Source organism: Palaemon carinicauda, chromosome 23 (genome assembly GCF_036898095.1).
Source record: "Palaemon carinicauda isolate YSFRI2023 chromosome 23, ASM3689809v2, whole genome shotgun sequence".
In the NCBI taxonomy this organism is placed as follows: domain Eukaryota; kingdom Metazoa; phylum Arthropoda; class Malacostraca; order Decapoda; family Palaemonidae; genus Palaemon; species Palaemon carinicauda.
Window position 1 is genome coordinate 64,409,950 of NC_090747.1, and position 25,846 is coordinate 64,435,795.

The 25,846-nt window shown below is 44.4% G+C and overlaps 1 protein-coding gene across 1 annotated transcript in view; it reads left to right on the forward strand.

Annotated features, from left to right (window-relative positions):
* The window catches only part of LOC137617139 (abnormal spindle-like microcephaly-associated protein homolog), a 136,681-nt gene extending 113,345 nt beyond the window's left edge, over positions 1-23,336 (forward strand). Inside the window, exons 21-26 of the mRNA XM_068346994.1 lie at positions 814-924; positions 1,143-1,316; positions 1,887-2,112; positions 14,419-14,603; positions 14,905-15,027; positions 22,018-23,336. Coding sequence (XP_068203095.1) covers positions 814-924; positions 1,143-1,316; positions 1,887-2,112; positions 14,419-14,603; positions 14,905-15,027; positions 22,018-22,251 — 1,053 coding nt within the window. The 3' untranslated portion in view covers positions 22,252-23,336. The remainder of the gene's footprint in view (positions 1-813; positions 925-1,142; positions 1,317-1,886; positions 2,113-14,418; positions 14,604-14,904; positions 15,028-22,017) is intronic.
* Positions 23,337-25,846: the final 2,510 nt, after the last annotated feature.

The window sequence follows — 25,846 nt, forward strand, 5'->3', positions numbered from 1 at the left end:
ATAATTGGTTCTTCATTCATCAAATCCACTGAAATTGAAATGAAGAATGATCTTCCTAATTGGGCTGTTGAATCGGTTGAATGTGTTGTGGTGGCTGGGTGGTAGCGTCCTTCCCTGACGATTGCCAGACTGGGGTTCGAGTCCCGCTCAAACTCGTTAGTTTCTTTGGTTGCGGCAACCTCACCATCCTTGTGAGCTAAGGATGAGGGGTTTGGTTGAGCCTATAGGGCTATCTGTAGAGTCATCAGCAGCCATTGCCTGGTCCTCCTTGGCCCTAGCTTGGGTGGAGAGGGGGCTTGGATGCTAATCATATGTAATATGGTCAGTCTCAAGGGCATTGATCACCGAGCAAATGACCTTGATGCAGTTTGCGATTACAGAGTCAAGTTACCAATTTAGAGGAACAGGTATTATCTTTATGGGTACTTTGCTGCTGTAGAATGCAGTTTCAAATGAAATACCATCTTGTTGAATATATAGCTTGGGGGGTACACTTCTATCTTATTTCTCTTTCAAATTGTTTTTTTGAAGTTAGTTTGTTTATAATAGATATATTTTAATGTTATTTATATTAAAATATTTTATTCTAAATGTTCATTACTTCTCTTGTAGTTTGTTTATTTCCTTATATCCTTTCCCCACAGGGCTATTTTTTTCCTTGCTGGAGCTGTTGGGCTTATAGCATCCTGCTTTTCCAACTAGGATTGTAGCTTAGCTAGTAATGGGAATAATAATAATAATAATCAGAAAAGTATTAAGGTTCTTTCATCTTTATTATGGGAAGTTATCTAGTAATCTCATCCGTGTTTGCAGGCCTACGTACGTGGCTGGAGGGTACGAAAAGCCATCAGAGAGAGACGCAATGCTGCCCTTCAAAGAATTGTCAAAGTTGTAAAGATCCATATGTCTGCAATTGTGATTCAAGTAAGTAATCTCGCTCACTCATCAAACAACTTTAAAATTATGTTATTAGAGAAAGGAAGTTGATTGACGTGATGATTTGTTATTTGTACTTGCATAATGTCTGGTAAATTATTTCAGTTGAAATACAGTACAGTAATAATGCTTTGTAATTGAAACACACACACTCTGTGTGTGTGTGTAAAAAGAGGTTGATTGCTAAAATTTCTGGATCCCCACAGCGCTGTTACCGGCGTTACGTAACAAGAAAGATCATGCAGAAAAACGTCACGCACCTCGTCAAGATACAGCGCTGGGTCCGAGCTAGATTGGAGAGATCTCGCTTCTTGCAGAAACGGGCCAGTGCCATTGTCATCCAAAGGGCTTGGAGAAGGAGAATGGAGCTCAAGAAGGATGTAAGTAAAAATTGTGGTTTTTGGTACGTTGTAACTGTATGTTGACAGAATTGAAAGGAACGTTAAAGAGATTTTGTAATAAGTTTTGATTGAGCACGGCTACTAGAGGGCATAAAGGGTTATTAATAAAATAAAGTGTCACCAAAACTTGCAGTATCTTCGAAGTCTTAATTATATTTGAGTGATGCTATCATAGAGATGGTTGGTTCCTTTTTCTCTAAAGCTAGAGCTGTCTGCCTCAAATTTTAAAAATTTTACTCAAGTAATATTTCTTTGCTCTCCTACGGGGTACGCTCCCATGCTTTTATATTTGTATTGAATCGATTAATCACTGGATATTATCACCATTTTCTGATCCAAACAACTATGGGTTTTTGTTGTTTCAAAAGTAGTGCGTAACCTTTGAACTGACAAATTCCTCTTGTTGCTTACTAGGCGCCTGTTATCCTGCTTTCTAGACAGTTATAATACAGTATTTCTTTGTTGCATAAAGTATTAAGTGACTCGTTAAGTCACCTTCATTATGCAGTATTATATAAATATAAAAGTTATGCTTTTGTCATGTTGCAGAGACGTCGGCATCAAGCTGCACTAACCATACAGTCTGCTTGGCGTGGTAGATTCACAAGGCAATCTCTGGGTGGGAAGAAGTTAGAGGAAATTCGCAAACGCCTTGCTGTGGCTACCAATGATGCTACGGATTCCAAACGCATCGGATACAGAACGCAGTGTGCGATCAACTTCCTCTTGATGTATAAGGATCTCAAGCGGTTACTGATTGCAGTTATGTACTTGGGTGAGTGGGCTTTGTGATTTAAAAGTTTTAAATGTATTGCTTGTGGATTAGTGTTGTTGCATGAATTGTAAAATCTGCTTTGTTACATACAGGGAAACTGCTGATTTAATGGCAGAGGCAAGATAGAGAACAATGCCCTAGGAACTGGCCATACAGTAACACCAGTTTTTCAATATTAATCTTACCCGATGATCATGTAGCTGCAACTCTGTTGCCCGACAGAAAAAACCTAAGGTCGGGATACGCCAGCGATCGCTATACAGGTGGGGGTGTACAACAACAGCGCCATCTGTCGAGTAGGTACTCAGGTACTTCTTGTCAACAAGAACCAATTTTTCCTCTGTCGTGCCACCGGCAAGACCTACTTGGATACGCTGTTGTTTCTGGAGTTGTTTTCACGCTTTTTGGTGATGTATTCGCTCTAGATATTAGCTTTCGCTGTTCAGGAGTTATTATCATTAACTTATCAAGCTTTTCTGATTAGTTTTGGATTAATTGTTGACGACTTTGATAGATTTTGGATTCCCCCCTTGGCTAATTCAAGAATTCAAGATGTCTGACCATTCTCAAGTCCCTAAGTACAGGCAGTGTAGCGCTAGGGACTGTTCTAGGCGTCTTCCGAAGGCCTCTATAGATCCTCACACCGTTTGTTCCAATTGTAGGGGTAAATCCTGTCAATTGGAAGATCGATGTGAGGAATGCGCTGGGCTTTCGGAATTCGATTTTAATGAATTCCTAAAGAATGCACGTAGGCTAGAAAAGGATAGGATCAGGAGGAGTTCGTCTCGCTCTTTTGATTTTTCCTCTCCCCATGCCCCTCAACCTATTCCTTCCCCTGTAGTGGTGACTCCCGACCCTGCTACTAGTGCTCAACCTTCGATGGCGGACATGATGCGGGCCATTCAGGCTCTTGGTGACAGAGCGGAGTCATTAGCTAATGACCGGAATCAACTTTTGGCCGATGTCAAAGAGTTGAAAGAGAAAAGTGCAGTGGGAAGTGTAGTGAGTGCAAGTGCGGTGAAAAGTGTCAGTGTCAGTGTTACGCATGAGGGTGCATCTGTTCGTGCCAGTCGTCCTCCCAGTCCGGGACCTCTTGCAAGCTCCCAAGCCCAGGGGAGAAGCAATGTCGAAGGACCAAAGGGTTCGACAAGCCTTGATCAGCGTACGGATGTACCCTCAGTGGTTGCGGATGTATCTGGCAGAGATCGTCCCATCCACAAACAGACGAGTGAGCCCATTCATTCCTCGTTTGTGGAAGAAGTTTCTAGGAAGAAACGTTGGACCAAGGTCTCACGACCTCTCAAGCGCAAGGTCCCTTCCGAGCGAGTCCAACGGCCCAGGTGTAGCCACTGGGTCAGTTCGGACTCGCCGCAGTCTTCCGAAGACTGCACACCTCCCAAGAGAGGTAGAGTGGTTCCGCAGCAGGCAATCACTCCGTCTGTTGCCGCACCTACCACGGTAGACCCTAAGTGGTCTATGCTGCAGACTATGCAGTCTCAGCTTGCTTCCTTCATGCAGGAGTATCGTGCTGAGAAGGTTGACACTGCACCTGTTAACCTACAACCTGCCACGGTTGTGCGCTCAGCAGATACTGCGGCTGCCTGCTCCCACACTCCGCCTGTGAGAGCTCCACCACCGATGCGCAGTTGACCCTGCCAGACGCATGTTGACGTTAGCCGACATGCGGCACCCTCCGTTGACATGCGTGAGCTACCGCATCAGCAGTGGGAAGGTGCTGTCAAGCTGCCGTGTTTTGACGCAATGCGGAAGTCTCCGCAACCCACGGCAGTCCCTCCCACACACCAGCACTCCGCTTTTGTTGTTGCCAGCTCTCAGACTGACCAGCAGCGGCATGATGTTGGATCCAGTGCAGCTACGCATGCACCCGTGCTGCCGGATTCAGCCGTTCAGCTTTCTGCTCCACCTTTGCCACTTCCTCCTCAGCATTCGGATGAAGGAGTATCTGATGACGACGAAGCTGCGCATTTGGACGATCCGCACTCCGACATAGAAGAACCCAAGTCTACGCCTCCCTCCTTAGACTTTAGGAAAGTCCTTGCCCTGTTTAGGGAGTTGTATCCGGAACAGTTTGTGTCTGCAACCCCGCGCTCACCTCCCTCGGAGTTCGCTTTAGGCATGCAGTCAGTCGCTCCTGCCTTTACGAAACTCGTACTCGCGCGCTCATCCAAGAGAGCTTTGAGGGTACTGGGAGAGTGGTTGCAGTCCAAGAAGCAACTGGGGAAGACTGCCTTCATCTCTCCGCCTACCAAGCTTGCTTCCAAATCTAGCGTCTGGTATGCCACGGGAGAGGAACCCGGCTTGGGAGTTCCTGCCTCTGCCCAGGGCGACTTCTCAAGTCTGGTTGACTCTCCCCGCAGGCTGGCTATGAGACGCTCCAAGATTTGCTGGTCCTTTTCTGACATGGACCATCTGTTGAAGGGAGTTTTTCATGCTTTTGAGATCTTCAACTTCCTGGACTGGTGTTTGGGAGCGTTAAGCAGAAAGACCTCCCCTTCGGATAAGGACTCTGCCATGCTTATCATGTCTAGCATGGACAAAGCCATTCGGGATGGGTCTGGTGAGCTTGCGGCTTCGTACGTGTCTGGAGTGCTTAAGAAGAGAGATCACCTTTGCTCCTTCTTGTCTGCGGGGATCACACCATGCCAGAAGTCGGAGTTGATGTTTGCTCCGCTTTCCAAGTGTCTCTTTCCGGAAGAGCTGATCAAGGGGATTGCTGCCTCGTTGATCCAGAAGGATACCCATGACCTGGTGGCGTCTTCCGCACGTAAAGTCACAGCTTTACCTTCCGTGCCTAGACCTAGGATGGACACACCAGCGTCTAGGTTCATCCCGCCCTTTCGTGGCAGAACCTCCAGCAGAGGAGGTACCCGTGCCGACAGTCATCGTGGCAAAAAGAAGAAGGGTTCCAAGCCCTCAAAAGGCAGAATCTGACTGCCTACCTCTCCAGACAGCAGTGGGAGCCAGGCTCAAGAACTACTGGCAGGCTTGGGAGAGCAGAGGTGCAGACGCTCAGTCTGTGAAGTTGCTAAGAGAGGGGTACAGGATTCCGTTCTTGCGCAATCCCCCTCTAGCAACTACTCCCATCAACCTCTCTCCCAACTACAAGGAGGAGGACAAGATGTGTCTCTCTTGCTACAAAAGGGAGCGGTAGTCATAGTCCGGGACCATCAATCCCCGGGCTTCTACAACCGTCTCTTCCTGGTAGCGAAGAAGACAGGAGGGTGGAAACCGGTGCTGGACGTCAGTGCTCTCAATGCTTTTGTCACCAAGCAGACGTTCACCATGGAGACGACGAAGTCGGTGCTAGCATCGGTCAGGAAGGAAGACTGGATGGTCTCGTTGGACCTAAAAGACGCGTACTTTCATGTCCCCGTCCATCCAGACTCCCAACCTTTCCTAAGGTTCGTCTTTGGAAAGGTCGTTTACCAGTTCCAAGCCCTGTGCTTTGGCCTAAGCACGGCACCTCTTGTGTTTACCAAACTGATGAGGAATATTGCCAAATTCCTTCACTTGGCAGACATCAGAGCCTCCCTCTATTTGGACGACTGGCTTTTAAGAGCTGCGTCAAGTCGTCGCTGTCTGGAGAATCTCAGATGGACTATGGATCTGACCAAGGAATTGGGTCTCCTGGTCAATATAGAGAAGTCCCAACTCGTCCCATCCCAAACCATTGTCTATCTAGGTATGGAGATTCAGAGTCGAGCTTTTCGGGCTTTTCCGTCGGCCCCCAGAATCAGTCAAGCCCAAGAATGCATCCAGAGCATGCTGAGAAGGAACCGATGTTCAGTCAGGCTGTGGATGAGTCTAACAGGGACGCTTTCATCGCTGGCCCAGTTCATCGCGTTAGGGAGACTCCACCTCCGCCCCCTTCAGTATCATCTAGCTGCTCACTGGAGAAAGGACATGACGCTGGAAGCGGTCTCAGTTCCTATATCCGAAGAGATGAGGTCTGCGCTGACGTGGTGGAAGAACAGCATTCTTCTCAAGGAAGGTCTACCATTGGCTGTTCAGACCCCCGACCACCTTCTCTTCTCGGACGCATCGGACACGGGCTGGGGTGCGACACTGGACGGACGGGAATGCTCGGGCACGTGGAATCTGGAGCAAAGAACACTTCACATCAACTGCAAGGAGCTATTGGCAGTTCATCTGGCCTTGAGAAACTTCAAGTCCCTCCTTCTAGGCAAGGTGGTGGAGGTGAACTCCGACAACACTACAGCCTTGGCGTACATCTCCAAGCAAGGAGGGACTCATTCGAGGAAGTTGTTCGAGATCGCAAGGGACCTCCTCACCTGGTCAAGAGATCGAAAGATTTCGCTGGTAACGAGGTTCATTCAAGGCGACATGAATGTCATGGCAGATCGCCTCAGCCGGAAGGGTCAGGTCATCCCCACAGAGTGGACCCTTCACAAGAATGTTTGCAGCAGACTATGGGCCCTGTGGGGTCAGCCCACCATAGATCTGTTCGCTACCTTGATGACCAAGAGGCTCCCGAATTATTGCTCACCGATTCCGGACCCAGCAGCAGTTCAAGTAGATGCCTTTCTTCTGGATTGGTCCCATCTAGACCTGTATGCGTTCCCTCCGTTCAAGATTGTCAACAAGGTACTGCAGAAGTTCGCCTCTCACGAAGGGACACGGTTGACGTTGGTTGCTCCCCTCTGGCCCGCGAGAGAATGGTTCACCGAGGTACTGCAATGGCTAGTGGACGTTCCCAGGACTCTTCCTCTAAGAGTGGACCTTCTGCGTCAGCCGCACGTAAAGAAGGTACACCCAAGCCTCCACGCTCTTCGTCTGACTGCCTTCAGACTATCGAAAGACTCTCAAGAGCTAGAGGCTTTTCGAAGGAGGCAGCCAGAGCGATTGCCAGAGCAAGGAGGACATCCACTCTCAAGGTCTACCAGTCAAAATGGGAAGTCTTCCGAAGCTGGTGCAAGGCGAATTCAGTTTCCTCAACCAGTACCTCTGTAACGCAGATAGCTGACTTCCTTTTACATCTAAGGAATGTAAGATCCCTATCAGCTCCTACGATCAAAGGTTACAGAAGCATGTTGGCAGCAGTCTTCCGCCACAGAGGCTTAGATCTTTCCACCAACAAAGATCTACAGGACCTCCTTAAGTCTTTTGAGACCTCAAAGGAGCGTCGGTTAGCCACACCAGGCTGGAACCTAGACGTGGTTTTAAGGTTCCTGATGTCAGCAAGGTTCGAACCGCTTCAATCAGCCTCTTTTAAGGATCTCACATTAAAGACTCTTTTCCTCGTTTGCTTAGCAACAGCTAAAAGAGTCAGTGAGATTCACGCCTTCAGCAGGAACATAGGTTTTACATCTGAAACGGCTACATGTTCCTTACAGCTTGGTTTTTTAGCTAAAAACGAGCTTCCTTCTCGTCCTTGGCCCAAGTCGTTCGAGATCCCAAGCCTGTCCAACTTGGTTGGTAACGAACAAGAGAGAGTACTATGCCCAGTAAGAGCTCTTAAGTACTATTTAAGACGTACAAAGCCATTACGAGGACAATCAGAAGCTTTATGGTGTTCTATTAAGAAACCTGCTTTACCGATGTCTAAGAACGCAGTTTCTTATTACATCAGGCTTTTGATTAGAGAGGCCCATTCTCATCTGAAGGAAGAAGACCATGCTTTGCTGAAGGTAAGGACACATGAAGTTAGAGCTGTCGCTACTTCAGTGGCCTTCAAACAGAACCGTTCTCTGCAGAGTGTAATGGATGCAACCTATTGGAGAAGCAAGTCAGTGTTCGCATCATTTTACCTTAAAGATGTCCAGTCTCTTTACGAGAACTGCTACACCCTGGGACCATTCGTAGCAGCGAGTGCAGTAGTAGGTGAGGGCTCAACCACTACATTCCCATAATCCCATAACCTTTTTTAATCTTTCTCTTGAAATGCTTTTTATTGTTGTTTTTGGGTTGTACGGAAGGCTAAGAAGCCTTCCGCATCCTGGTTGATTTGGCGGGTGGTCAAATTCTTTCTTGAGAAGCGCCTAGATTAGAGGTTGTGATGAGGTCCTTTAGTATGGGTTGCAGCCCTTCATACTTCAGCACCTAGGAGTCGCTCAGCATCCTAAGAGGATCGCTAGGCTCAGTAAGGAAGACGTACTTAAAAAGGCAGAGTAATGGTTCAAGTCGACTTCCTTACCAGGTACTTATTTATTTTATGTTTGTTATTTTGAATAACTGCTAAAATGAAATACGGGATACTTAGCTTCTAATGTTAACATGTATGCTGGTCTCCACCCACCCCCCTGGGTGTGAATCAGCTACATGATCATCGGGTAAGATTAATATTGAAAAATGTTATTTTCCTTAGTAAAATAAATTTTTGAATATACTTACCCGATGATCATGAATTTAAGGACCCTCCCTTCCTCCCCATAGAGACCCAGTGGACCGAGGAGAAAATTGGTTCTTGTTGACAAGAAGTACCTGAGTACCTACTCGACAGATGGCGCTGTTGTTGTACACCCCCACCTGTATAGCGATCGCTGGCGTATCCCGACCTTAGGTTTTTTCTGTCGGGCAACAGAGTTGCAGCTACATGATCATCGGGTAAGTATATTCAAAAATTTATTTTACTAAGGAAAATAAAATTTTTCCCATATAAAGTAATTGAACAGAGATTTTATCCGTTTTCATCTATAAAAACACCCAAATTAATTTAAATATCAATGGAAAAACTTTTTTGATTGCTATACTGTACAACATGAACATACTTTACATAACTCAAAATGATATAAATGATTACTGTGATATGCAACGAAATGTGGTTTTATTATAGAATTCTTATTATTATTACTATCCAAGCTACAACCCTAGTTGGAAAAGCAAGATGCTATAAGCAGGTAGGGCTCCAATAGAGATAGATGATAGCGGCTAACGGTGGTGTGTGTGAAGGAGGTGGGAGGTAGGGAAGACGAGAGAATTAGTTGGTACCATATTTACTGTTTTATAAACTTTAGTTAATTTTTTAAAAACTTCATTCTTAACTACTGTTTTTAGTAGTTTTACTTGTATTTCTTAACTATTTAGGATTGTACATATCAATGTACTTGATTTATAATGGCAAGCCAACCCACTCACGTGGATAACACGCTCTTGTTTCTCGATAATTTCATGCTCCACCTCTATCGTCGTCATGCGTTTCTTCTTCTCCCTACTAATGTTACCACTCCCTTTCATTGGACCCTTCGTATTTGAAGAATGTTCACAAATATAGTTAAAATCAAGTAAATTGCGCAAAGACAACATGGGAGATGTGTAATAAAGTTGATGATCACGTGAAATGAACAAGTGATGCATGCTTAGAGAAACTCCCTAGTGCTCGGCCACCTAGCATCTATAAGCATACATGTATCCTATTTGCAAGATTTTACTCGGAGGCTGGCTCGTGTCTTGGAATGCTCCTATGTCAAGGTATTACTGTATATAAATGTGATCAGTGCCTAAGACCCCTCTCCACCAAGCAAGGACCAGGGAGGACCAGACAGTTGGTGCTCATTTCTTAAATGATGGTGAATGTACTTTTAAACTGAAGCAAGTTTGGTTGTTATAATTAAATGAAGACAAAATTCCATATCATGGAAAAGTGGTTTGAAGTGGGTTGACCCTCAAGTCTGTGAAGTTGGCACTAAATAAAAGGTCACAAAAATGTTTTCAAGACATCACATATGCACCGGACCTGCTTAGCATTCATTAGTTTGCCTAATTATTGGACTGCATTCACCTCAAAATCCCTCCTCATCAAAATAAAGTGATGTTAATTTCATTCTTAAAGTCTCAATTATTAAATGTAATAATGCATAGTTGATACAATTATTTAGAGATTCAGCTGTTGAAATCGAATGCTGTCTTTTTGTTTGCGTTTCTTTCGCCGACATGAAGCAAGGAATTACTCTCCGCAATTAACGATGTAGGGATGTTAACTTCATTCTTAAAATCAGGGTTATTAAATGTATTAACAAATAATTACGGTATTTACTTCAGGTAAATAGTTATTATAGTTAAGTATGAAAAATAGTTGGTGACTTGTGCTCAAAATTAAATAGTTACCCATTAAATAGCTACCATGTACAGTGAACCCTCGTTTATCGCGGTAGATAGGTTCCAGACGCGGGCGCGATAGGTGAAAATCCGCGAAGTAGTGACAGCATATTTACCTATTTATTTAACATGTATATTCGGACTTTTAAAACCTTCCCTTGTACGTAGTACTGTTAACAAACCACCCTTTACACCCTGTAATGTACAGAACACTTAATGCATGTACTACAGCACCCTAAACTAAAACAGGCACAAATATTAAAGGCGATTTTATATCATGTGTTTCCTAAACACCTAAAAAGCACGATAAAAAATGGCAACCAATGTTTTGTTTACGTTCATCTCTGATCATAATGAAGAAACAAACTCATTTAGTGTACACATATATGTACGTATGGTTAGTTTTTGCATCGATTATATTGATTATACAGTACTGTATGTTGATTTATTTATTACCAATGTTTTAGTTTACGTATTTTTCTTAGGACTTCCAAATGAAATCTTTTTCTTTATGACGCCGCCTGAAACGACGGCGTGTACGCTCAGTAAACAACCACGCTCAGAACAAACAAGGCATTTAACACGCATGATGATAGTGATAAATAATGATACAGTACATACAGTATTTACAGTACAAAGCATTTACAAAATATGTTACCTTACAAATATAAATTATACAGTACTTGTACGTAGCAAAGCAGGAAAACAATTTGAGAGAGAGAGAGAGAGAGAGAGAGAGAGAGAGAGAGAGAGAGAGAGAGAGAGAGAGAGAGAGAGAGAGAGAGATTGTTTTACGTACGTAAATGTAAATTTTAAACAAAAAAAATATGATAGGTTACAACATGTAGACTTTTAAAACCTTCCCTTTAACTTAATGCATACAGTACGTACAGTACTAAACTATAAAACAGGTTAAAGTAAAAAATAAAGATTGTTACTGTACTCACCACGAAAGAAGTTCCAGAAAAACTTGAATGACGATGGCGATGAATTTGCTGCACAGTAGAAATGATGATGATGAAGCTGATGATGTGTTCTACTGTGCAGTCAATGATAGTATTTTACGTCTCTTCAGACGGAGGTGTCTTTTCCTGGGACACCTCTTCAACTTCTTCAATTTCTTCCGAAGGCGTACTAGCAGGAGGAACTGGCTCTTTTTTGCGAGGCTGAAAAAACATTGTGATCGGAAGTTGTTGCCGCTGCTTCTTTTTTCGATCCAAGAGCATCCTGTAGGGAGTCGTGATGTCATCGACCTTGTTGCAGAATTGCATCGAGCGAACCATATCCTCGTCCCACTCTTGCAACATTTCTTTCGCCTCCTTCATATGGTTGCAGAACTTGGCGAGCCGTTCTAATGTTAAGCCCGTTTCTTCTACATTTTCTTGGGTCTCTTCCTGGGTACCCTCACTCTCTTCCTCACTTGCCGATTTCGTCAGGTCTTCGAGGTCTGCGTCAGTTAGGGGCTGGGAATGGCAGTCCAACAACTCGTCGACGTCTTCAGTCGTCATGTCGCCAAACCCGTCACCCCCAATTATGGCAGCCAACTGCACAGATTTCCGTATTGCAGAGTGTTGGATTTCCGACGGAGTAAATCCCTTGTCGTCGTAAACAATATCGGGCCACAGCTTCTTCCAGCTCGCATTTACGGTTGCAGGTTTCATCTCTTGAAGTGCCTTTTGAATATTCTGCAGGCACGTGGCTATGGTGTACTGCCGCCAGTACGCCTTCAAGTTGAAGTCTTCATCCTCGTCATCTTGGGCAGCATCCACACACGCAACGAGGTCCGCCAAGGTATTCTTCGTGTAGAGGGCCTTGAACGCCCTGATAACCCCCTGGTCCATTGGTTGAATTAATGACGTGGTGTTGGGTGGCAGGAACTCAACCTGAACGCCCTCACGCGACAGGTCAGTTGCGTGTCCACCAGCGTTATCCATAAGGAGAAGGATCTTGAATGGCAAGCCCTTCTCTAAGAGATATTCATGGACTTGCGGGATGAAACACTGGTGGAACCAGTTGGAGGTCAGCATCTTCGTAATCCATGCCTTTTGATTATGCATCCAGTACACGGGAAGGAGATTCTTATTTTTGTTTTTCAAAGCGCGAGGATTTTTCGACTTATAAATAAGCCCCGGCTTTAACAAAAATCCAGCAGCATTGCCACACATCACGAGGGTAACGCGATCCTTGAATGCCTTAAAGCCAGAGGCTTTGGCTTCCTCTTTGAACAGGAAAGTTCGCGACGGCATTCTCTTCCAAAACAAGCCGGTTTCATCCATATTAAACACTTGTTCCGGCTTGTATCCACCTTCAGCGATAATGTTCTTGAAAGTCTGGTTCACGTAAGTTTCAGCAGCGGCAGTGTCAGCGGAAGCAGACTCCCCATGCAGGGAAACGCTTTTCAGGGCGAAGCGTTTCTGAAACTTCGCGAACCATCCTTTGCTGGCGGAAAAACGTTGTTTCTGACGCTGGGAATCAGTGGAGGTCCCTGGTTGAGGATCATCTACATCATCATCTTCTTCAGCATGGTCGCCATCGTCGTCATGAGGTTCCTTTGCCGCAAAATTCTCATACAAGCTCAAAGCCTTTGTTCGGATGGTGTTCGTATCCAACGCTATGTTCTTCTTCCGACAGTCGGCAATCCACACAGCTAAAGCACCTTCCATGCGTACGATCGTTTTATTACGCGTTGTAACGACTCGCTTCGCTGATCTGCTAAAGGTGATTGCAGCAGTCTTTCTAATGTTCGCCTCGTCCTTCCTGATGTAGCGAACGGTGGATTCGTTGATGCCAAAATGGCGGCCGGCGGCCGCGTAACTTCTACCATCTTTTAACATGTCGAGAAGCGTAACCTTCTCAGCTATCGTCATCATTCTTCGGTGGCGTTTAGGCTCACTACCAGCCTTACTAGAAGCAGAACGCTTGGGAGCCATTGTAACAGAAAGTTCAACAAAAAGTTCAACTTAAAACAGTCGCACACAGCACAGATTCAACTTCACAAACTTAAGAACGTCTACTCAGCAATACGCGGAAAGAGAAAGTGAACGATGCAGCCCCGCGAGAACTTTGATGCTGCGGGTAGAAGATGCGGGCAAAACACCAATCACAGGCTAGATAACAAAACTTGAGTTTTGATTCGTCATCTATCAGCGCTTGAACCAATCACAACCCGTCTTATACAGTACTATGGTGCGTTGGTTACTCATAGAAGATGTCCCGCGCACACTGAACGTACGTAGATTAAGTACAATACCGTAATAATAATAAATAATGATAATAATACTGTACAGTAATAATAATAATAATAATGATTAATAATAATAACAATAATAATTTTATTAACAACAACAACAATAATAATAATAATAACAATAATAATAAAAATTTACGTACGTACGCTATTTTACGCCTCTCTCTCTCTCTCTCTCTCTCTCTCTCTCTCTCTCTCTCTCTCTCTCTCGTACGCTTACAGTACTTATTCGAAATGTGATTTTTGCAACAAAGAATATTATTGGATGCAGTACTGTACTACGTACGTATACATACAAAAGATTCATGGAAAAGAAGCACATCCATTACAGTACACACCATTCTAATATGGTATGACTGCATCTGATTTGCGTTTCATGTTCGATTTAATTTTACTACGTACTGAATTATCGTATGATCACATTCTCTTTTCGTGTTTTATTTCTTTCTGTGCTGAATTATATATCATATGTAATGCAATGAACAATCAGTAAGAGCAGATATTACTATAATTACAGTATTAATGGAATTACAGGTAACAAAATATCGTATTTGGTTATCTTCAGATTTCGCGGTATTTTCGAATTTTCCGGAAAATCCGCGATATGTATATATATATGGGTTATGGGAAAACCCCGCGAAGTGGTGAATCCGCGATTGTCGAACCGCGAAGTAGCGAGGGTTCACTGTAATCATAAGGGAAAAATTAGTTTGCCTGAACAAAATACCATGTAGTGTCTCAAGTGGACGTTAACCATATTCTCAACTCTGAGAATCCAATGACTCTTGGTGCATTATTAATTCTTGTAGTTATATATAAAATGTATTAGTTTTTTAAGGCAATTTTCAATATTTATATACCTTAGTTATGCTCACCATAACAAATCAGAAACCTTGCGGTGATTTTTACCACGGCCGTGATTGCCAAGGGGTTAATATTAGGCAGAAATGTATTTGGTAATGACGTATGTTAACTAATTTCAGACACTAGCACGCGGTGGTCCCCGCCCTGCTGTGTGAAGCTCACGGAAAGTGGCGCCCTCAAGAGTCTGGTTTTTATCCTGAGGACAAGTAACAGATCGGTTCCACACATGGATATAGTCAGCAATGTTCTGAACGTATTCATAAATCTGTCGAAGTACAATACCACTGCTAAGTCTATACATAAGGTAAGGTTTGATATTAGGTTATATTTTTTTGTGGCTCTGTATCTTTGTATTCATAAGACAAGCTTAGAATTGAGGAGAGTCTAAAGATGGTTGCAAATTGATGATTCCAGTGAGGTAATTGAACAGGTATAATGAGAGAGAAAAAAAAGAGGAGATCTAGGCTTAGAATATAAAGGGTATCAGTCATAAATGTCCATAGGAAATAGGGATTATCATATTTTCAGGAATAACTACATTGTTCGTATAAGAGAGAATAACTTGTGTTGACGAGTGCTGAAACTTTTTCTCCTTCCTTTTCAAGCTTGATGGTTTATTACCGTCCATATTCCAACTGATGACGATCTACTATGAGAAGTGTCCCGATATATTCTGCAAATGTTGCACACTTCTCTTCATCTTTGCCATGTTGGATCCACCACACCAGGTAAGCATTTTTATTTCTCACTTCTCTTTTTTAAATATTTAACTTAGCCGGTGAATATATAATAGCTGCAACTCTGTTGCTCGACAGACACATACATAAAAAAAAACTAGCCAGCGATCGCTATGCAGGTTGCGGGTGTGCCCACCAGCGCCAACAACTCTTTTTTGAATCGGATTAATTGTTGATGACTTAGATCGTTTTTTGGAATTTTCCCTTGACTAATTCAAAATGGCTGACCCTTCTTAAGTTCCCAAGTTTCGAAAGTGTAATGCTAGGGACTGTCATAGGCGTCTTCCAAAGGCTTCTCTCGACCCTCACACTGTTTGTTCCAATTGTCGGGGTAAAACCTGTCAATTGGAAGATCGGTGTGAGGAATGCGTGGGCCTTTCGGAATTCGATTTTATCGAATTTGATAAATATACACGCAGACTAGAGAGAGATAGGGTAAGGAGAAGTTCTTCTAGGTCGGTAGATTTTTCCTCTCCACATGCCCCTGAACCTATTCCTTCCCCTGTAGTGGTTGTTCCTAACCCCCCTCCTAGCACTCAGGAACCGTCTATGGCAGACATGATGCGTGCTATTCATGCCTTGGGGGAGAGAGTTGAGGCTTTAGCAAGTGACCGAAATCAACTCATGGCGGACGTAAAGGAACTCAAGTGCCAAAGTGCCTCGAAGGATAGTGTCAAAGTGCCTAGTGTTACGCAAAGTGTTGTGAACAGTGTTGCGACCGAGGGTTCGTCTGTTCGTGCCTGTTGTCCACCTAGTCCGGGACCTCTTGCAAGCTCCCAAGCCCAGGGGAGAAGCAATGTCGTACGACTTATGGGTTCGAGAGGCCTTGATCAGCGAACAGACGTTCCCTCTTTGGTATCAGGCGGATCTCGTCAAGATCGCCCCTACCAAAGTAAGACGAGAGAGCCCATTTTTACCTCGTCGTCCGAAGGTGTTTCACGTAAGAAACCTTGGACCAAGGTCTCTAGACCTTTAAAGCGTAAGTCGGTCCCTTCAGGACAAGTCCAACGTCCCGGATGTAGCCACTGGGACAGTTCGGACCCGTTGCCGTCATCTGATGACTGCTCGCCGCCTAAGAGAGGCAAAGTTGTGCCGTCTCATTCGCTAACCCCGTCTGTTACCGCACCTGCTTCCGTAGACCCTAAATGGGTGTTACTGCAAGACATGCAGTCTAAGCTTGCGTCCTTGATGGAGGACTACAACGCCGAGAAGGTTTCCGTTGAACCTACTGGCCATCAGCCATCCAAGCGTTCGGTTGTGCGTCCTGTTGACGTGGATGTAGCTTTCTCGCGTCAACCAGTTGGTGTGGTACCTCCACCGATGCGACCCAGTGTGGATTTCCAGCCGCACGTTGACGTTAGGCAACGCACTGATGCGATTGGTGACGTTCAGGACGTTCATCAACCATCAGAGTTGACTTGTTTTGACGCGGTGCGTCAACCTCCGCAACCCGGTATGGTGTTGACTGCACAACCCAGACGGTCTAAACAGTCTCGGGTGGACTCTATGCGTCCTCGCGCACCTGTTGTGGTTGACAGTTCCCAGACTGTTCAGCAGTTCCAGGACGCTGCGTCCGGCTCCGTCACGTATGCACCAGTGCGACCGGACTCTGCGAGTCAAACGTTGCCTACACCTTTGCCGTTTTCTCATCAGTTATCAGATGAGGAACTGTCAGATGAGGACGTTGCTGACCCACAGCCTGAGGATCAGCCTTCAGAATTAGATGAGCCTAAAGCAGTTCAACCATCCTTGGACTTTAGAAAAGTCATGGCTGTTTTTAAAGAGTTGTTCCCTGATCACTTTATTTCTGTGGCTCCTCGTTCGCCGCCGTCCGAGTTTGTCTTAGGCGTTCCTGCTACCATACCTGCCTTTACTAAACTCGTTCTCTCTCGCTCATCCAAGAGAGCTTTACGGCTGTTAGGCGATTGGTTAGAGACCAAGAGGAGTTTAGGGAAGACGGCGTTTGCCTTCCCCCCGTCTAAACTCTCGTCTAGATCGAGCGTCTGGTATGCCACGGGAGAAGTTCTCGGCTTGGGAGTTCCTGCCTCTGCCCAGGGCGACTTCTCAAGTCTTGTAGACTCTCCCTGCCGCCTTGCCATGAGACGCTCGAAGATTAGTTGGTCACCCTCGGACCTGGACCACCTTCTTAAAGGCATATTTAGGGCGTTTGAAGTCTTTAATTTCCTGGACTGGTGTTTGGGAGCCCTGAGTAGGAAAATCTCATCTGCCGATAGGGATGTTTCCTTACTCATTATGTCCTGCATGGACAAGGCCGTCCGCGATGGGTCCAACGAGCTTGCCGCTTCATTCACGTCCGGAGTCCTTAAGAAACGAGAGTCTCTGTGCTCTTTTCTATCAGCAGGAGTGACGCCATGCCAAAGATCTGAGCTACTCTTTGCGCCCTTGTCTAAGTGCTTGTTTCCTGAAGTCTTGGTTAAGGAAATTGCCTTGTCTTTAGTGCAGAAGGACACCCACGATTTAGTTGCGTCCTCGGCTCGCAAAGCTCCCCCTTTGCCTGCCTTGTCTGCTAGACCTAGGATAGACACTCCAGCGTCCAGGTTTATCCCGCCCTTTCGTGGCAGAGCCTCCAGCAGGGGAGGTGCTCGTGCCGAAGGGAAGAGAGGGAAGAGGAAAGGATCCAAGTCCTCTAAGGGCAGAGTGTGACTGCCCGCAACTTCAGACAGCAGTAGGTGCCAGACTCAAGAACTTCTGGCAAGCCTGGGAGAAGAGAGGCGCAGATCAACAATCTGTGAGGTTGCTCAGAGAGGGGTAAAAAATCCCTTTTGTACGCAGACCTCCTCTAGCGACGTCCCCCATCGATCTCTCTCCCAGGTACCGAGAGGAAGAAAAGAGACAAGCCCTGAAACTGGAAGTGTCTCTTTTGCTAGAGAAGGGAGCGGTGGTCAAAGTCTCGGACCTTCAATCACCGGGGTTTTACAACCGTCTCTTCCTAGTATCAAAGAAGACAGGAGGTTGGAGACCGGTGCTAGACGTCAGTGCTCTGAATGTCTTTGTCACAAAGACGAAGTTTACCATGGAGACCACAAAGTCAGTCCTAGCAGCGGTCAGAAAGGGAGACTGGATGGTCTCTCTAGACCTAAGGGACGCTTACTTCCACATCCCCTTTCACTCAGACTCCCAACCTTTTCTGAGATTCGTCTTCGAAGATGTGGTGTACCAGTTTCGGGCCCTGTGCTTTGGCCTAAGCACAGCTCCTCTCGTGTTTACGAGGCTTATGAGGAATGTGGCAAAATTCCTCCATTTATCGGACATCCGAGCCTCCCTTTATTTGGACGACTGGCTTCTCAGAGCCTCTTCCAGTCATCGCTGTCTGAAGGATCTCACTTGGACTCTAGATCTGACCAAGGAATTGGGACTCCTAGTCAACTTGGAAAAGTCACAGCTGGTCCCATCCCAAACTATTCTGTATTTAGGGATGGAGATTCACAGTCAAGTTTTTCGGGCTTTTCCGTCGGCCCCCAGAATAGATCAAGCCCTACTCTCCATCCAGAAGATGTTGAAGAAAGAACGCTGCTCAGTCAGGCTTTGGATGAGTCTGGTAGGAACGCTGTCATCCCTGGAGCAATTTGTCTCGCTAGGAAGGCTACACCTCCGACCTCTTCAATTCCATCTGGCTTTTCACTGGAAAAAGGACAAGACGCTAGAGGCGGTCTCGATCCTGATTTCCGAAAAGATAAAGACTTGTCTGACTTGGTGGAAGGACAATATCAGCCTACGAGAGGGTCTTCCCCTGGCAGTTCAGAAACCCAACCACGTTCTCTTCTCGGACGCATCGGACTTGGGCTGGGGCGCGACGCTGGACGGTCGGGAATGCTCAGGTCTGTGGAACTCGAGTCAGAGGAGCATGCATATCAACAGCAAGGAGCTTTTGGCAGTTCACCTGGCCTTGATAAGCTTCGAGAGTCTCCTTCGAGGCAAGGTGGTGGAGGTCAACTCGGACAACACCACGGCCTTGGCGTACATTTCCAAACAGGGAGGTACCCACTCACTGACTCTGTACGAGATCGCAAGGGACCTGCTCATCTGGTCAAGAGATCGAGGCATCTCCCTAGTTACGAGGTTCATCCAGGGCGACTTGAACGTCCTAGCGGATTGTCTCAGTCGGAAAGGTCAAGTAATTCCAACCGAATGGACCCTCCACAAGGATGTGTGCAAGAGACTTTGGGCGACTTGGGGTCAACCCACCATAGATCTCTTTGCAACCTCGCTGACCAAGAGGCTTCCAATCTTTTGCTCTCCAGTCCCAGACCCAGCAGCAATACATATAGATGCCTTCCTCCTAGATTGGTCACATCTAGATCTTTACGCATTCCCACCATTCAAGATTGTCAACAAGGTACTGCAGAAATTCGCCTCTCACGAAGGGACAAGGTTGACGTTAGTTGCTCCCCTCTGGCCCGCGAGAGAATGGTTCACCGAGGTACTTCGATGGCTGGTAGACGTTCCCAGAAGTCTTCCTCTAAGAGTAGACCTTCTACGTCAGCCACACGTAAAGAAGGTACACCAAAGCCTCCACGCTCTTCGTCTGACTGCCTTCAGACTATCGAAAGACTCTCGAGAGCTAGAGGCTTTTCGAAGGAGGCAGCCAGTGCGATTGCTAGAGCGAGGAGAGCGTCTACCATTAGAGTTTACCAATCGAAGTGGGAAGTCTTCCGAGACTGGTGCAAGTCAGTTTCCGTATCCTCGTCCAGTACCTCTGTAGCCCAAATAGCTGATTTTCTCTTATACCTGAGAAAAGTACGATCCCTTTCAGCTCCTACTATCAAGGGCTACAGAAGCATGTTGGCCTCGGTCTTCCGGCATAGAGGCTTAGATCTTTCCAACAATAAAGATCTGCAAGACCTCTTTAAGTCTTTTGAGACCTCTAAGGAACGTCGTTTGGCTACACCTGGGTGGAATTTAGACGTGGTCCTAAGATTCCTCATGTCAGACAGGTTTGAGCCTTTACATTCAGCCTCCCTGAAAGATCTCACTCTTAAGACTTTTCCTGGTATGCTTAGCCTCGGCTAAAAGAGTCAGTGAGCTTCATGCCTTCAGCAAGAACATCGGGTTTTCGTCAGAAAAAGCTACTTGTTCTCTGCAGCTTGGTTTCCTAGCCAAAAATGAGCTACCTTCTCGTCCTTGGCCTAAATCTTTCGATATTCCTAGCTTATCGGAGATCGTAGGCAATGAACTAGAAAGAGTATTATGCCCTGTTAGAGCTCTTAAGTTCTACTTAACTCGTACTAAACCTTTACGAGGCCAATCTGAAGCGTTATGGTGTTCGGTTAAGAAACCATCCTTGCCTATGTCAAAGAATGCTTTGTCATATTTTATCAGATTGTTAATACGAGAAGCTCATTCACACTTGAGTGAGGAAGACCGATCTTTGCTTAAGGTTAAGACGCACGAGGTTAGAGCTGTTGCAACTTCCGTGGCCTTTAAGCAAAATAGATCTCTGCAAAGTATAATGGACGCAACCTATTGGAGAAGCAAGTCAGTGTTCGCGTCATTTTACTTGAAAGATGTCCAGACTCTTTACGAGAACTGCTACACACTGGGACCATTCGTAGCAGCGAGTGCAGTAGTGGGTGAGGGCTCAACCACTACAATTCCCTAATTCCATATCCTTTTAATCTGTCTCTTGAAATGTTTTAATGTTGTTTTTATGGGTTGTCCGGAAGGCTAAGAAGCCTTTCGCATCCTGGTTGATTTGGCGGGTGGTCAAAGTCATTTCTTGAGAGCGCCCAGATTAGGGGTTTGATGAGGTCCTGTTGTATGGGTTGCAGCCCTTGATACTTCAGCTCCTGGGAGTCTGTCAGCATCCTAAGAGGATCGCTGGGCTCCGTAAGGAAGACGTACTTACAAGGCAGAGTAATCGTCTAAGTCGACTTCCTTACCAGGTACCTATTTATTTTGGTTTTGTTATATTGATAACTGTCAAAATGAAAAAACTCTTAGCTTATACGATGTAAACATTTTTAACTCTGGTCTCTACCCACCTCCTTGGGTGTGAATCAGCTATTATATATTCACCGGCTAAGTTAAATATTTAAAAATGATATTTTAATTATAAAATAAATTTTTGAATATACTTACCCGGTGAATATATAAATTAAACGACCCTCCCTTCCTCCCCAATAGAGACGCAGTGGGATGAGAAGAAATTGAAGGTTTTGTTTACATCGAGAGTGGTATCTGGCCGACAGTTGGCGCTGGTGGGCACACCCGCAACCTGCATAGCGATCGCTGGCGAGTTTTTTTTTATGTATGTGTCTGTCGAGCAACAGAGTTGCAGCTATTATATATTCACCGGGTAAGTATATTCAAAAATTTATTTTATAATTAAAATATCATTTTTAAAGGTCTCTCATGAATGGCAGAGGGAAGGGACAGGATTATATATTAAAGAGATCAACCTTATGTTAATATGATTAGCACCCAAGCTAGGACCAGAGAGGGCCAGGCAATGACTGCTGGTGATTCAACAGGTAGATCTATAGGATCCTCTAAAGCCTCCATCCCTAACTCACAAAAATGGGGAGGTTGCAGCCACTTCTAGAGACTCATCAGTCTTGAGCCGAGCTTGAACTCCATCTAACAGATTGCAAGACAAGAACCTTAATATACTTTGAGTTATGATTTAGTGTGTCACTGTTCAATGTTGAAAGTTTCAACTGATTTTTTTTTTCCATGCATCAATTAAATGTATTTTACTCTTTGTAAGTTTTCTTTTATTGAAATGGTTGCTAATGTTGGTGTGGCACACTTTTTGGTGATGCACTAGGTCAGACAGCTTACAGGATATTCTTACCATGGGCTCTGTGCTGCGTTACGTATACAGTAACGGATTATTATAATGGATAGTAGACCCTTAACTGAAGTGGAACTTTGTATGGTGTTGAGTAGCTGCAGATAAAAAGTTCATCTGCTCAGTGCTGGTACAGTAGTTGGTAATAGTGAATTTCACTCTATTTACAGGAAATGGCTGATGCAAAGGTCAAAGAAAATCTCACCAGCTTGAAATCCCTTATGGTCCGAAAGGATAACGCCAGCCGTCGAGGACAGAGACCGGTCAAGTATGCTCCGTTACCCCCATCTATGTGGCCAAGTTTAAAACCAGATTGGTTCCTGAGAGGCAACAATTTTAGAGAATTTAACAACCCTATCATTGCCATAGTCACACTTTTATCGAGGTTGGAAGTGAATGTGTAGTGTGTGTATTTACATGTTCTTCATTTTTTGTCCTTGTATTAATTCCCTTTCTTTTAAGATTATTATTGACTTCTCTTCTCTTACAAGCCTATCACTAATCATGACCGACTGGGTTTATGTCATGACCATGTCTTCACTGTAGATTATGCGCTATTTATAATATGGCATTCATTGTATTTTCATTTAGCTGTATTTTATTCACTCATACGTTAAGCATTGACCAGTAGTCGACTCTTTGAACACGAACCCTTTGCCAAATGGCTTGGCCCCGAAACTCCAGACCCTTTGTTTGAACATTACAGAATAATATGACTACAATATATACTGTATTATCATATAGATAACTAAATATCTTTTCCACATTTTGTAAGATTTTCAGACACGTAAATAGTAAAAGGAAAAAAACTAGCGATTGCTGGACTTGAATTATGTTTAATGGTGCTCAAAGGGTTGAGAGATTAGAGGCTGAATATCTTTTTATAAATGATTGTCGATATTTTTCTACAAACATTTTTACACTTAAAAAACTCATGCTTTTATAAAATGCTGCTCTCTTGAATATTTTCTTAAGTTTCATGCATTTTATGTTTGAACTCATTTTCATTCATTCACAAGCCCCATTATCATTTTAGTCTAGAGAGGTTTATCAAGAACGTTTATTATTTGTTTCAAATGTAATGAATATCTGTATAACTGTTTGGAATCTTTTGTTTATGTTTGTAATAATACATTTTGCTGCAAATGCTTATCAACTTTGGCCACTTTAATCAAGTTTTAAGAGTTTATTGGTTTAATATTTTTTATTTTAAATGGAGAATGTTGAAATCTTAAGTTGCATTGCATTGGATAAAGATCCAATCCTTAAGTTTGCTTGGTTTTTATGTACATATATTTCACAGTTAATATTCATATGTTTATTAAAAGAAATGTAACAGTCTAAGGATAGAACTTGGTTTGCTTCATTCTTAGTGCAGAAACTGTACCTGATTTACAGTACTAACTGTTGATGGAAGTACTAACTCTAATTTTTTATGCTTTATATATAGAGAGAATAACATGGAACCTGAATAAATATGATTTTTATATGCTCTTGTTTATTTTTCCTTCTCTTTTATAATCATCTAGAAAAAAAATATGTACAGTAAACTATTTGTAATGGTTGAAGCAATTTTGGCTCACAATCTTTTTCTATTCCCACTTAGCTGTCAACCTTCCAACATTGTCCATTATTTCTTCTCATTTAGGAACAAATACTTGGTTTCTACTCTGCTAGTCTTGTAATGTGAAAATTTTTTTATTTAAATTATTGTTTACTTAATTGGGAGCAACTTTATTGAGTGATATCCTTTATTTTTGTGAATTTCCCCTTTTGTTCATATTGCTTTTACACCAGAAGCCAGATTTAATTGACACTTTCTCACCAGAAGCCTGGTTTAATCGACACTTGCTCTCCAGAACCCAGGTTTAATCAACACTTACTTTCCAGAAACTAGGTTTAATTGACAATTGATCACCAGAAGCCTGGTTTAATCGACACTTGCTCTCCAGAACCCAGGTTTAATAGACACTTACCCAGCGGAACCCAGGTTTAATAAACACTTGCTCTCCAGAATCCAGGTTTAATCGAAACTTGCTTTCAAGAAGCCCGGTGTAATCGACACTTGCTCACTAGAAGCCCGGTTTAATTGACACTTGCTCACCAGCCCTGTTTAATTGACACTTGCTTTCCAGAACCCAGGTTTAATCGACACTTACCTTGCAGAACCCAGGTTTAATAGACACTTACTCTCCAGAAGCCCGGTTTAATCGACACTTGTTCACCTGAAGCCCCGTTTAATCGACACTTGCTCTCCAGAACCTAGGTTTAATCGATACTTACCCAGCAGAACCCCGGTTTAATCGACACTTGCTCTCAAGAACCCAGGTTTAATCGACACTTGGCTCTCCAGAACCCAGGTTTAATCGATACTTGCTCTCCAGAACCCAGGTTTAATCGACACTTGCTCTCAAGAACTCAGGTTTAATCGACACTTGGCTCTCCAGAACCAAGGTTTAATCGATACTTGCTCTCCAGAACCCAGGTTTAATCGACACTTGCTCTCAAGAACCCAGGTTTAATCGACACTTGGCTCTCCAGAACCCAGGTTTAATCGATACTTGCTCTCCAGAACCCAGGTTTAATCGACACTTGCTCTCAAGAACCCAGGTTTAATTGACACTTGCTCTCAAGAACCCAGGTTTAATCGATACTTGCTCTCCAGAACCCAGGTTTAATCGACACTCACTCTTCATAAGCCTGGTGTAATCGACACTCACTCTTCGTAAGCCCGGTTTATTCGACACTCACTCTTCATAAGCCCGGTTTAATCGACACTCACTCTTCATAAGCCCGGTTTATTTGACACTCACTCTTCATAAGCCCGGTTTAATCGACACTCACTCTTCATAAGCCCGGTTTAATCGACACTCACTTTTCATAAGCCCGGTTTAATGGACACTCATTCTTCATAAGCCCGGTTTAATCGACACTCGCTCTTCATAAGCCCGGTTTAATCGACACTCGCTCTTCATAAGCCCGGTTTAATCGACACTCGCTCTTCATAAGCCCGGTTTAATCGACACTCACTCTTCATAAGAGATAATACTCAACTTATCAGAAGCAGAAGTTGGAGAAAGCATTATGATGTTGAAATAAACCAAGAATTGCGAGATAACAGGGAAAAACACCGAGTTGTTGAGCTATGCAAAAAGGAATACAGATGGCGCCGTGAGCGGCGCAATGCACGCTTACGAAACGGGAGAGGAGAGGTACCTTACGAGCGGCTCTCCTTTCTTTCTCGTTTTTCGTTTTCTAGCCAATTGACCCCTTCGAAGTGTTAACTCTGTTCGGGGTGCAGATTGCTATGTGGTGTGTCAAGAATACGTCCTCAGATATTTCGCGATATCCCTGGTTCTTTTATTAGGGATATTCGCTCCAGGAGTAAGAATTCTGGGTACCTTAAGGTAAATTCTCTGGGAATATCGCCGTAGTTATATATACCCACGGAAGCTACCCTTTAGGAAGTTCCATCAGGACGACATGGCTTGAGCCCAAAAAAAGTAATTAAGTAAAGACAAAACATTAATGGCTGCCAAGTGAGGGCGAGAGCAGACACATCTGCCCCCCACCTGAGCCAAAAGCGAAGTGAATCAGTTCACCGGTGTGTGAGGGGGGGAGGGGTAGCTAGCTACCCCTCCCCTACTCCCTTGCTAACTAGCGAGGGGCTAGTTAACCCTCGTTTAAAATCTAATGGCTCGCCATTTCAGCTACGCCGAAAGTACTGTAATACCCAGCGTGGTTTGTATTTCGGTTACGGAACAACTCATCTTTCCTACGATGAGGGTGAACGACCTGTGCTACGGCAGCAGAAACGTTCGAGGGGACGTCTGCACGATTGACGCTTCTCGTTCCCTTTTGCCGTCCGACATTACTTCTCCCATGGGTTCAGGAGCTCGAAAGAAGTCGTAGGCTGGGCGAACGACAAGATCGTGCAGACACATTCGAAACACTTTTCACATTTCCGACAGAGTCGCGATTTTTCAGTACTGTACCTTG